General features: G+C 44.9%; 1 protein-coding gene across 1 annotated transcript; it reads right to left on the bottom strand.

Annotated features, from left to right (window-relative positions):
• Nucleotides 1–207: 207 nt before the first annotated feature.
• Nucleotides 208–10,023, bottom strand: ltb4r (leukotriene B4 receptor). The gene is made up of 5 exons (XM_062516818.1): nucleotides 9,883–10,023; nucleotides 7,764–8,221; nucleotides 7,108–7,339; nucleotides 4,814–5,084; nucleotides 208–1,132 (listed from the first exon to the last, which is right to left on the bottom strand). Exons 2-5 carry the CDS (start codon nucleotides 8,167–8,169, stop codon nucleotides 752–754), a joined length of 1,290 nt encoding a protein of 429 aa, XP_062372802.1. The 5' UTR covers nucleotides 8,170–8,221; nucleotides 9,883–10,023; the 3' UTR covers nucleotides 208–751.
• Nucleotides 10,024–11,984: the final 1,961 nt, after the last annotated feature.

Below are 11,984 nucleotides of genomic sequence, written 5' to 3'. Positions count from 1 at the left end.
TGCGTGTGTGTGTGAGACAGGGGAAAATAAACCCAAGAACACTCTGTGACTTAGAGAGGAAGTATCCGATTGCAAAAGATGACCAAGAAAGAGACATTGCAAATAATAACTGACAGGAGAAAATCACACTCCCCTGTAACCATCATAAGGAGCAATGGCAATTACCACTAAAAGATTAATAAAGTACAGACGATTCATGAAACATGACATGATTATTTGGACTTTTATTTAAGAATGAAAAGTCAAACAACAACTTGGGGAAATCTACGTAAGGGAAAATGGCTACTGGGTTGTACTGTAGTCTATTAAGGGCATTTTAGGATTACACATGATAATGTATGCAATCCAAATCCTATGGCCTATGGCTGAGCATGTCAATATTTTCTGTATATAAAGAAGCAGATAAAGTGTTCTGCAATGCTACTTGACAAAGAAATTATATTAGATTAAAACATCTCATGAGACAATATACACAAAAACTAGCCAGACGAAAAAATATTCACAGTAAAATATAATAATATAAAAATAGTCTCTAAAATAGTCTCTTGCAGGAGGCCGCAGGAAGTCACTCAGTTTACCACAGTGCAACACAGACACTCTCTTCATCGCTCTCACACGCAGACAGCTACACACTCCCTGCTCTGCGCTCTCTCTCCTTCTCTGCCACTTCCCCATTCTCTCACAAACACACAGACACACACACACACGCACACACGCACACACTCACACACACACATATTACCTCCCCATTCTATTCCGCAACGGTCATGAGAGTTTTCAGTTCCGCCACCTTCTTCGCTGCCTCCTCCTCGTTGGCTATCACACTCTCGCTTCCTCCTGGTCCGCTCCCTCCGCGACCGGTCAGCTTCCTCGAGAGCTTGCGGAAGGCCGAGCTCTCGTCGGGCACGGAGCTGCGGCTGGTGCGACTGCTGCGCGAGCCCGCGTCGGAGTTGGTGCCCTCGAAGAGGCGCGCCATGAAGCCCAGGCCCGCGTTGCGGATGTGCGAGCTGCCGGCGAACACGTAGAGCACGGGGTTCACGCTGCTGCTGAAGAAGGCGAACGCCGTCACGTTGGGACGTGCCACGCTTGCGGCATCTTTTGCCCACTTGTAATCACCCAGCTTTCCAATCACCTGCAGACAGACAGATGGGACACATGGGACACTTTGAAAAAATAATGCTTTATATTTGTTAGGCCAGACAGTGCACGCATGCACACACACACATATACACACACACACACACACACACACACACACACACACACATACAAACACAGGCAGGCAGGGCAGACAATGCACACACACACACACACACACACACACACACATACAAACACAGGCAGGCAGGCAGGCGGTATTGGGATGCACGCAATTACATTAAGCATTAAGGACAGCTGTGGGAGGCTTTGTCCCTAAGAGGTTGGAAAAATAGTATTTTGGTGGAGAACGCGAGGTGAGTTAGGCTCATCCCTGTGCCACAGTGAGTAAAACAAGAGTGAGTCACTCTTCCCAGAAATGCAGGTGTGTGCACTGTGCAGCCACACACATACACACACACACACACACACACACACACACACACACACACACACCACACATCCTTACTTCTCTTTCATGGAACGAGTGACTGATCAAGATTTTCCTTCACTAAAAATAAACGGAGTGATTATTTGCACCCGGGTGTAAATAGTGGAATGGAGGCATTTTCTTATTTGCACCCAAACCGGAAATGCGTGCTATCCAACATAGCGGGACCATCTTGGCAGGAGATGGCCTACCTAAATCTAACAAGTTAGGATTATTAAAACTATATTTGAGATGGGAAAGTGGTGCTAAATTTCCACAAACTTTATTCAGTGAACGGGTAAAGCCGTCCGTTTGCAAGCACAATCAAGAAACACGATCTTTTTGTTTTGTTTACCGTTACCTAGCAACCCCAACAAGTGAGTCAATAATTAGTATTCTCCCCTTCATTTTCAACGGGGCGCAGTACAGCGGTAAAGTGACTGATTTACCATGCTCGAGATGCTGGGTTCGATCCTCTGATTTTTTTTTTTTTTTTTTTGCCTGCCAAAGTACGCACCATGACTTCTTTTTTCTTAGATGACGTTACCTCGCGGCAAATAAGAGTTTGTGCTTTTTGAACCTGTCAAAGATTTCCTGGTTTTATTTCAGTTATGAGTAGAGTTAAGTAGAAGTAGGCTTCAGTAGTTGTTAGAAAGGTTGTGTTTTGACTTTGAGCCCCCAACGCTGCCTGGAAGGCGCTTAGGCGTGGGTTAAGGTTAAGGTTAGGGTTAAGGTTAGGTTAAGGTTAGGGTTAAGGTTAGGAGTAGGATTAAGTGTTTTTAAGTCAAGTGGCAGCGCTGCCTGGAAGACAACTCAGAAAACAACTCTTTAAAGTAGCTTGTCTTTGATGAAGCTACCACATGACCACTCATTACCCTAATATTTGTATAATCACTTCCAAGTAACCCAGACATGGCAAAACAGCTAAAAACTGTTCAAAACTATTAGGCCTGGCCTACTGTAGAGCTGGTAAATACACAGGCCTATTGACAGAGAACATGGATGTTAGACATCGGGTGCAAATAGTATTGTTGATTATTACACTATTTACACCCGGGTGTAAATAGTAATGTTGATTATTACACTATTTACACCCGGGTGTAAATAGTAATGTTGATTATTTGCACCCGGGTGTAAATAGTAATGTTCATTATTTACACCCGGGTGCAAATAGTCTCTGCCAAAAATAAATCCCTCCATCCCTCCCTACAGTATGTCTACAGTGCACAAAGCAAGGTCCATACGGTCATGTTTCAATGATTTTGGTATGGACACATTTGACTGGCTTTCAGATAGCAAGATTATCTACTACACCATCAAACATCTTCAGGATAAACTATTACATTGACATTGCAAATATTGTTTGTTTCTGGTTCCTGACAACACTGACTTACACAGTCATTTTGCTCACCAGTGCACCTTGTACGCATTCCAAGAAACCACAATAAACAGTTATGAAAAAAAACGAGAAACATTAGAAACAAGAAAGCAAGATTCCAAATGTAAACACAAACCGATCTGCAACACAGCAGCAACGCAACACACACAGCCATTCTGCAAACGTGACAGATTATGCGTGCTGGCCATGGACAATGGGACTCAGCCAGACTATTTCGGCGTGCAGGACAGGGTGGATCTCACGAGAGATCTAGATGCCAGTGCGGATGTCACATCATGCAGCACTTGGCGTGGCGCTGATGTGCAGAATATCTTAAACACCATCAGTACTTCCTTGGTATATGGCACTCATGACTGAAGTGTTGCAGGAGAAATGTGTGATTTTGCTTTACAGTTGTTTCACTCATGTAACCGTAATAATAACTTGTTATGCTGTTTTGCAACAGATTGAACTCTGATATCGAAGAAGTTTATTTGTAGTAGTAGAGAAATATGCATAGTTGTGAAACCGGCCACTTTGCCCTACTTGTTGTGGCTGTTCTGAAACAGCCTGAGGGAGCCAAGATGTTAGTGACAAGGCCGAGCATGGGACAGGACAACTACTGTATGGCCCTGGGGCTGGGGTGTATGGTTAAACAAAAGAGCTAGCGTGTGCCATGACAATTGGACAACAACATGGATGGGGGGTGCAACCTCCCCTTTAAAAGTGATTGTGAAACATGAAGCTCTTCGGAGTTGGCTTCAACCATTGTGTTGTGCTATTCTCCCTCTTTAAAGTATATTTTGGCCTTTTTGCCTTTATTGTTACAGGACAGTGAAGAGTAGACAGGAAGCAAGTGGGAGAGAGAGATGGGGTGGGATCGGGATATGACCGCAGGCCGGTTTCGAACCTGGGTCCCCGTGGGCACTCGGACCCGTACATGGTATGGGCGCTGTAGCCTGCTGCGCCACAGCACCCCCAGTGCTATTCTCCCTCTTTGCAAAGATACAATATGTTTGTACATTTTGATCACTGGCTCTTGTTTCACTTGTATTAAACATGTTGATATGCTTAATTTATCTAACATGTGCTAGGGAGCGTAACAGTGCCACGTCACAGGGAGTTCTGATAGACTGAACAGCAACTGTCACTGAACAGTCACTGAGCAAATCTTATAGAAAAGGTATTAGGCCCAAAAATGCACACACAAGAACGCACGTGCACAGTGCACACGCACACAAATATATACACATAAATGCAAATACAACACACACACACACACACACACACACAGTCATTCACACACACACACACACACACACACACACACACACACACACACACAAACATATCCACCCTTGCCTATATATCCCTCCATCATCCCTCCCTCTGTCATCCACTCTATCCTCTCTCCTCTCTCACCTGTGGGATACGGGTGATATTATAGGGAGCCAGGAGAGTTCAAAGACGGCCCTTTTCCCTATCACATTGTCCCCCTATTCTCTCTTTCTCTGTCAATTTCTCTTTGTCACTCCTTCTCCCTCTCATCATCCCTTCTCCATCTCCCTCTAATTCTCTCCCTCTTCTTCTCTCCCTCTCTCTCTAACTCTCCCCCTCTCTCTCTTTCTCTCTCTCTCACTCTCTCTCTCCCCCTCCTCTCCTCACCTGCAGGATGTTCATGTTAATTATCTCCCTCTCTCTTTAACTCTCTCCCCCACCCTAACTCTCTCCCCCTCTCTCTCTTTCTCTCTCTCACTCTTTAACTCTCCCTCTCTCTCTCTCCCCCCACCCTAACTCTCTCCCCCTCTCTCTTTTTTTCTCTCTCTCTCCCTCTCTTTAACTCTCTCTCTCTCCCCATCCCTCCTCACCTGCAGGATGTTGATGATGTGGTAGGGCAGCCAGAAGACGGCGAAGGCGGCGAGGATGAGGAGGATGAGGCAGTTGCCGCGGCCGCGCCTCTGGAACATGGCGGAGCGCAGGCGCCGGAAGACGGAGGCGTAGCAGGCGGCGATGAGGCCGAACGGGAGCAGGAAGCCCAGCACCGTCTCGGTCACGTATTGGAACACCTCGTGCTTCACTTCGTTCCAGTGGTACGGCTTGCAGAGGAATACCGTGCTATTCGGGAAATATGGCCTTTTGCTGGGACAGAAAATAATAGAAAGACATGGAAATTAATCTTTGGCCTTACTGACACCTTGTACTTGGTAAGAGCTGCTGTTTATTTCAACATATGAGTTCTCCTGTGTTGAGCCAAGAGCTCATGAGATATTCCATCGAGAAGAATGAATGTGGATAATAAAAAATGATTAGATTTCATGTAAATTTAAGGTGAATTTTCTTTTGACCCGCAGCATCATTTTAGAGCTGGATTGCACACTCTTACGTGGTATGGCATACACAACAACAAACAACAACAAACAACAACAACACTGTAAAAAGTCATTCAGTGCTATTTGTCCATATGACTTCATTCAAAAAAAAAAAAAATATTCCAATAAAGTTTTATTTTTTAGTTATCAATAAGTAAAAAGTGTGAATATTCTCGTAACTGAATATTGTCTATAGTACAATTAATTTAATTGGACTTCACCATAAATTTATTTTGCAAAATAAATTTTAAATGTTTATATCAGATGTAAAAAGGCACTACCGCCAGCTGCAGCAACGGAAGAACAAGCCCGAGAAATGACTGAACCAGTAAGGAACACTGGGTGCCTCTCAACATCTCTCCTTGATCCTCGAGGGGCGTTTCCACTGATCTATAACTAACACTGGATAGACTATTCCATTGTTGCCGCCCCATCATTCTTTATCTACTGTAGATCAGTGAGGATGAAGATCGAGACTCCACACGCAAACAATCACAAACCAAACCAGACATTCTCTTACAGTGCAAAATTGTGAGAATGTATGATCAACTACAACTACTATAGTCTGGTCAGCTGATTGTGGAAGTAACGTCAACACACTGCACATGCACACACCCAAACAGAGACACACTCACACTATCACACTCACTAAAATCTTCAGACTACTCCCATCCGGCTGCAGATACAGCACACTGAACTGGACTAAAGATGAGGATGTGTGGAAATGAGAAAAAAATTCAACAGACATAGGAAAAATGTGCTTTTGCTCGGACATGGGTGTTAACTGTTTTAAAAACAAGATGTCAGAATTAGGCTGTATGGCTGTAATGATACACCAAACTCACAATTTGGTTTGAATCACTTTTTTGTCTTATGGTTTGATACATACCTTGATTTGTTTGGGGAGAATAAACCTACACATTTTATTAAATAACATATCAATAGCCCAACTTGGAATGGTCTGGTTGAAGCCTGAACATATTGTGAACAAAGTAGCATAGTTGGCTAGCTTCTCATAGTCTACTGATTGGACTGTTCAGTTTCCCCACAAGTGTTTTTTGTCTTTGGGACAGGCCCTTTTGAGTCTTGAAAAACATTGGTATTGGGATGATCAGTCAACAAAGTTTACTTTACTGTCACAATTGTGAACGTTTTATTTGGATTAAATGTGCGTGCCAAGGGGTTGACACACTAGAGATAGACCGGGGCAAGTAGAGAGGGTTTACTTACTGTTTGATAAAGTTATTTTTGGACAACGTGCCGGAAAAACACTAAAACAGCTGTATCATGATTCTGCACACCGCAACGCAGGTTTGTGGATATGAGTGTCGCGATTTTGGTTTCGATACGCATACCGTTACGGCCTTCGAGTTGACAAGCATCAAAGCAATTGAGAAAAACTGTAACACACAATCTTTGCACATAGAAGGTTGTGCTGACTCAATAGCATGCAAATGCATACAGACACATGTGCAAACACACACACACACACACACACACACACACACACACTCCACACTTTCTCTAAACACACTCACACAGTAGAGAATTGTGATAGTCTGCTAAGCTCAAGGTGAAAAAAACCTCACCCACAGTTGTTGGGTTTCCTGTTTTCAATGTTCCTTCAGAACAAGATGCAAATGAAAAATAAAAATAAGAGCCACCCAAAAACAGCCACTTATGCACACACATAACAAACACATACACACACGCACATACACGCACACACACACACACACACACACACACACACACACACACACAAACAGAGACACACACACGCAGACACTCACCTGCGGTAGAAAGGCATGGGCAGCGCCATCAGGAAGGCAAGCACCCACAGCGCCATTAGGATGGACATCAGCGCCCGCTTGGTGCGCAGCCGCTGCGACACGAACGGACGGCTGGTGGCCAGCCAGCGGTCAGCGCTCATGAGGGCGATCAGGTAGATGGACGCGTACATGTTGACGGCACACAGGTAGTGGACGCTCTTGCATACTGCAGCACCAAACTCCCAGCCTTTACCTAGCAGAAGAAACAAAGCCCTCAAGCAGTTGACAGCTGATACATATCTTTGGATATTTCTTACATTTTTAATTACCTATTCGATTTCCGCCTAAATGCCGTGTTTAGGATTATATTTATTTTGTCTAGCGACTTACAGTGTATCAGTTAAGATTCAATTGAAAAAACCTTACAAATAATAATAATAATAATAATAATAATAATAGAATAGAATCACAATGGTATCAATCACAAAATCAAATATCAACCATGATGAGTTTTCATATGAATAAAAAACATAAACATACAACACGCAACTCAATGAATTAAGCGCAAACTAGTTAGGTTTATACTGTATGCATGTTGCACTGTAGTTTGAATCGAATTTCTCATTAATTCTTTCGTTAAAAACATCTTCTAAATAGTGTTTTTTTCCTCTGCTTACCTGAGGTCAGGTAGCGCAGGAAGAACGGAGCGGTCAGCAGGACGAGGGCGTCGGCCGAGGCCAGGTTGAGCACCAGGATGCAGGTGACGGAGCGGCGGCGCACGCGACACAGCACTGTCCACACCACAAACAGGTTGCCGGGGAAACCCAAGATCAGCGCCAGGCTCAGGATTCCGATGCCCACCTTGTGGGAGAGGGGGAGGCCCGAAGAGGAGGAGGAGGAGGAGGAGGAGGAGGAGGAGGATGAGGGCGGGAAAGAGGAGTTGGTCTTGTTAGAGGAGGAGAAGGAGGAGGGCGGGAAAGAGGAGTTGGTCTCGTTAGAGGAGGAGAAGGAGGGTTGCAGGTGAAGGGCTAGCATGATGGCTAAAGCCGTGAATTTGTGAAGTCGTGAGACTGTGAACTCCATGGTGACGGGGTTGAGCAATAGCTTCAGCTGTAGACAGATGTCGCTTGTTTGTCTGCACAGACAGATAGAGAGAGAGAGAGAGAGAGAGAGAGAGAGAGAGAGGGAGAGAGGAGAGGCGGAGAGAGAGAGAGAGAGAGAGAGAGAGAGAGAGATGGGGTGGGGTGGGGTGTGAGAGAAGTTAGAGAACTGACAAAGGAAGTTGAGAGAGGCTATCAAGCGTACAGACACTTGATTATAACAGTATAATTACTTATCCATTTCCACGCCACTGAGTCAATTAAAGCAGCATATGCACAGATGGGGAAAGATAGGATGTGAAAACAAGCATCATGACTTCCTGTCTGTTAGTTGTCTGCCTCTCTCTCTGTCTCTCTCTCTCTCTCCCTCTATCTATTGTAAATGATTGAAAATACACAGACAGACAGAGAGACAGAGAGACAGACAGACAGACACACACACACACACACACACACACACACACACACACACACACACACACACACACACACACACACACACACACACGCATTAAAACAGTTATTACTATTTCTGTAAACTGCTGTGTATTTCTAGAAGCTGTAACTGCTGACGATGCAGAAAGTAGAAGGTTGTTTACATAGTAGAGTATCATTTCTGTTAAAGCCTTTTGTAAGTGATGGCGGTGAAGAGTGATGAGGAACTTGAGACAGACCAAGAAATAGCCTAACATGAACCACAAGCAAGCACGTGCTCACTGCTCACCCATCAAATATACTTTCATGAGAATGTTTAGAAAAAACAAAATGGGCAATTCTAGAAAACATGCAAAAACAAGTCAACCGTCATGCGAGGACATAGAATAATGTGAATGACATGCACTCTTAGAAAACGGTGTTACAAAGGTGTTATATACAACCAAAATAGAACCTAAAAAAATGTGTGAGTCTGCTGTGTAAGCACTGGGGAGAGCGACATGGGAAAGAGAGCATCTATTAAAAAGACAACCAACGTATAACATGTTTTTAAAATAGAAGCATCTTTGTTATTGTTATGCTGGTTAAATTGGAAGATTTGGGCGCAATCATAGTGATGCATTATGGTAAGGTTTTGGGATGAGCATGAGTGGCTTGGCTTATATGCACAAATCGCTTCACGACCTCTATGCCTGAGATCAAGACAAGATCGAAACCAATTAAAGTCTAATACAAGATCAAACCACGTGAAAGTGGTCTCGAGACCACACACACACACACACACACAAACACACACACACACACACACACACGCGCGCACACACACACACACACACACACACACACACACACACACACACACACACACACACACACACACACAGACACACACACACACAGACACACACACAAGAACATAACACACAGAATAATTTTGCACAACATGGATGGGTGAACAAAAATGGGTGTATGGTGCTGTTTTTTGTCGTAAATCATAGTCAAGAGGAGGTTTAGCCATATGCTTTCAAAAACAGGTTATAGCATTCTATGGTGACAGAAATAAGACCTGATTCAGTATTTTCGCTTCCTATTTCAATCATGCGTGGTCACTATACAAAATACTATAACTAGGTGCAGCAAGATTGATTAACATAAAACCACACAAAAAAAATAGAGAGAGCTATGCGTTTATTATATATATATATATATATATATATACAAAGAGAGCTCAGCAGGTACAATCTTTGACGTTTTGACATACCTGAAGTGGCTTGTATGGGTTGAACACGGTTTTCTTTTGAGAAGCTCCGCTTAGGATCCAGTCAACCGCACTAGCCGAGAGATAGAGTAGATGTGTCGCAAAAGCCCGTCATGTCTTTGAAATAGCCTACTCTGCGTCGTCCTTATTGCAAGATTTCAAAAGGGGAAATCCTTTTTCGACTTATGTAGACACACACAGAGAGAGAGAGAGAGAGAGAGAGAGAGAGAGAGAGACACAGGAAGACACACAGGAAGACACACTAGAAAAGTCATCCAGCAAAGCTTGAGGGGAGAAAGTTCTTTGTGACTCAGCTTCTTACTCACTCTGCCCTCTAATAACTGATAAGAGCATCACTGAAAAAAGAAATATGTTTTTTTTGCTATCATGATAAAACAAGAGATTGACAATGCACCCTATGCATGTACACACACACATACACACACACACCCACAGAGTGCAGATATTATGCCTGTATAATCAATCCCACATCCTCAAGATAATGACGTGCATGTTGACGTCACGGGTGATGAGGTTAGTTACATTCAATTACTCACTTGCTGTGCCCATAGACGCTTGTGTGGGCATCCACTGGCTACACAGTTTAGGGCTCTCTACTTGTAAAGTCCTGTACCGCAAAGCGGGTGTCAAAGGCACGCTTCTGGCACATTGCCACCGTGTGCAGAGGCTCACAATTGAATTTGTATGCTTCCTTGAGCAGCTCACAAAGCAGGTAGTAATAGTCCAGTCCTGGCGTCGACGGCTGGTTCCCGGGGTGGGCCGAGCACTAGATCAGTGGGTATCCGGAGCTCGTTGCTGAACATTAGGGCGGCGGAGACAAGAGGACACAAATCACACAGACCCATTAGGGCGGCGGGTGTGCACCCAGTGCTCTCCTGGTTGGCGCTCCTACATGCCCACATGCAGAACCATTGGAATATGAAGGTCCCAGTCCATCTGTCGATAGCCATGGTGATGGTTAACAGCTCTGCCAACACCTTGTTAAAAACGTTCCACAAGACCGTCGCTTTGGGGGTGCAGTGGAGTAGTGTGTCTTTTTCACCACCAGCAACCGGCAAACCTCTCCGAACACTTCCGCCTCGATGTTCCTCCCCTGGTCGCTGTGCAGCTCCTCTTGGGAATGAACCGGGAGGACATTTTTGTTGCAGCGGTTGTGATGGCACTCTGGCCGGGGGTGGCGTATGCTTCGGGCCACTTGGTAAAATAGTCCATTGCTACCAGGATGTACCGGTTATTCCGCTCAATGACAGGGAAGGGCCCGAGGATATCCACACCGACCCGCTCCATGGGTGCCCCGACCTGGTACCAGTGTAACGGATGACGTCCTCTCGGGTCCTTTCCTCACCGTGCAGGCGTCACAGCAATAGACGCATTGCTCAGGATCGATTCGATCGATAAGAAACATGACCTGAGCCAGTGTAATGACCCATCACCCCAACACTGTGATTCATCTAGCACCTGGTCGTGGACACAGAGTGGCACCAGCAGCTGCAGTGTCCCTTGCTGTACGGACTGGGTTTGCCAGCGGCGATACATCAAACCATCTCGGATGGTGAAATTGGGCCACTGTGAGTAGCGAGCTTTAGACTCCAAGGATCCAAGGATCCAAGGCAGACACAGCGGACCACTGTCTCAAAGGAAACATATACTACTGTATATTGCCAAGAGTTTTGGGTCACCTGCCTCGACTTGCATACGAACTTAAGTGACATCCCATTGTTAATCCATAGGGTTTGATATGACGCCGGTCCACTCTTTGCAGCTATTACAGCTTCAAGTGTTCTGGGAAGGCTTTCCAGAAGGTTTAAGAGTGTGTTCATGGGAATTTTCGACCATTCTTCCAGAAGCGTATTTGTGAGGCCACACACTGATGTTGGATGAGAAGACTGGCTCTCAGTATCCGCACTTATTCATCCCAAAGGTGTTCTGTTGGTTGAGGTCAGGACTCTGTGCAGGCCAGTCAAGTTCATCCACACCAAACTACTGTATCATCCATGTCTTTATGGACCTTGCTTTGTGCACTGGTGCACAGTCATGTTGGAACAGGAAGGGGCCATCCCTGAGCTGGGCTTGGCCCCTTAGTT

Source organism: Sardina pilchardus, chromosome 16, assembly GCF_963854185.1.
Source record: "Sardina pilchardus chromosome 16, fSarPil1.1, whole genome shotgun sequence".
Lineage (NCBI taxonomy): Eukaryota > Metazoa > Chordata > Actinopteri > Clupeiformes > Clupeidae > Sardina > Sardina pilchardus.
The sequence above is the reverse complement of the archived record's forward strand: the minus strand, read 5'-3'. Positions and strand labels throughout refer to the sequence as shown.

What these genes read in the sequence shown, in the direction of transcription:
- ltb4r (XM_062516818.1), bottom strand. Translation starts at nt 8,169, where the DNA reads ATGGAGTTCACAGTCTCACGACTTCACAAATTCACGGCTTTAGCCATC. An exon ending in CCTGCGCTACCTGACCTCAG is followed by an intron (nt 7,340 to 7,763) that starts GTAAGCAGAGGA and finishes TTCTTCTGCTAG; the next exon opens with GTAAAGGCTGGGAGTTTGGT. An exon ending in CCCATGCCTTTCTACCGCAG is followed by an intron (nt 5,085 to 7,107) that starts GTGAGTGTCTGC and finishes TTTCTGTCCCAG; the next exon opens with CAAAAGGCCATATTTCCCGA.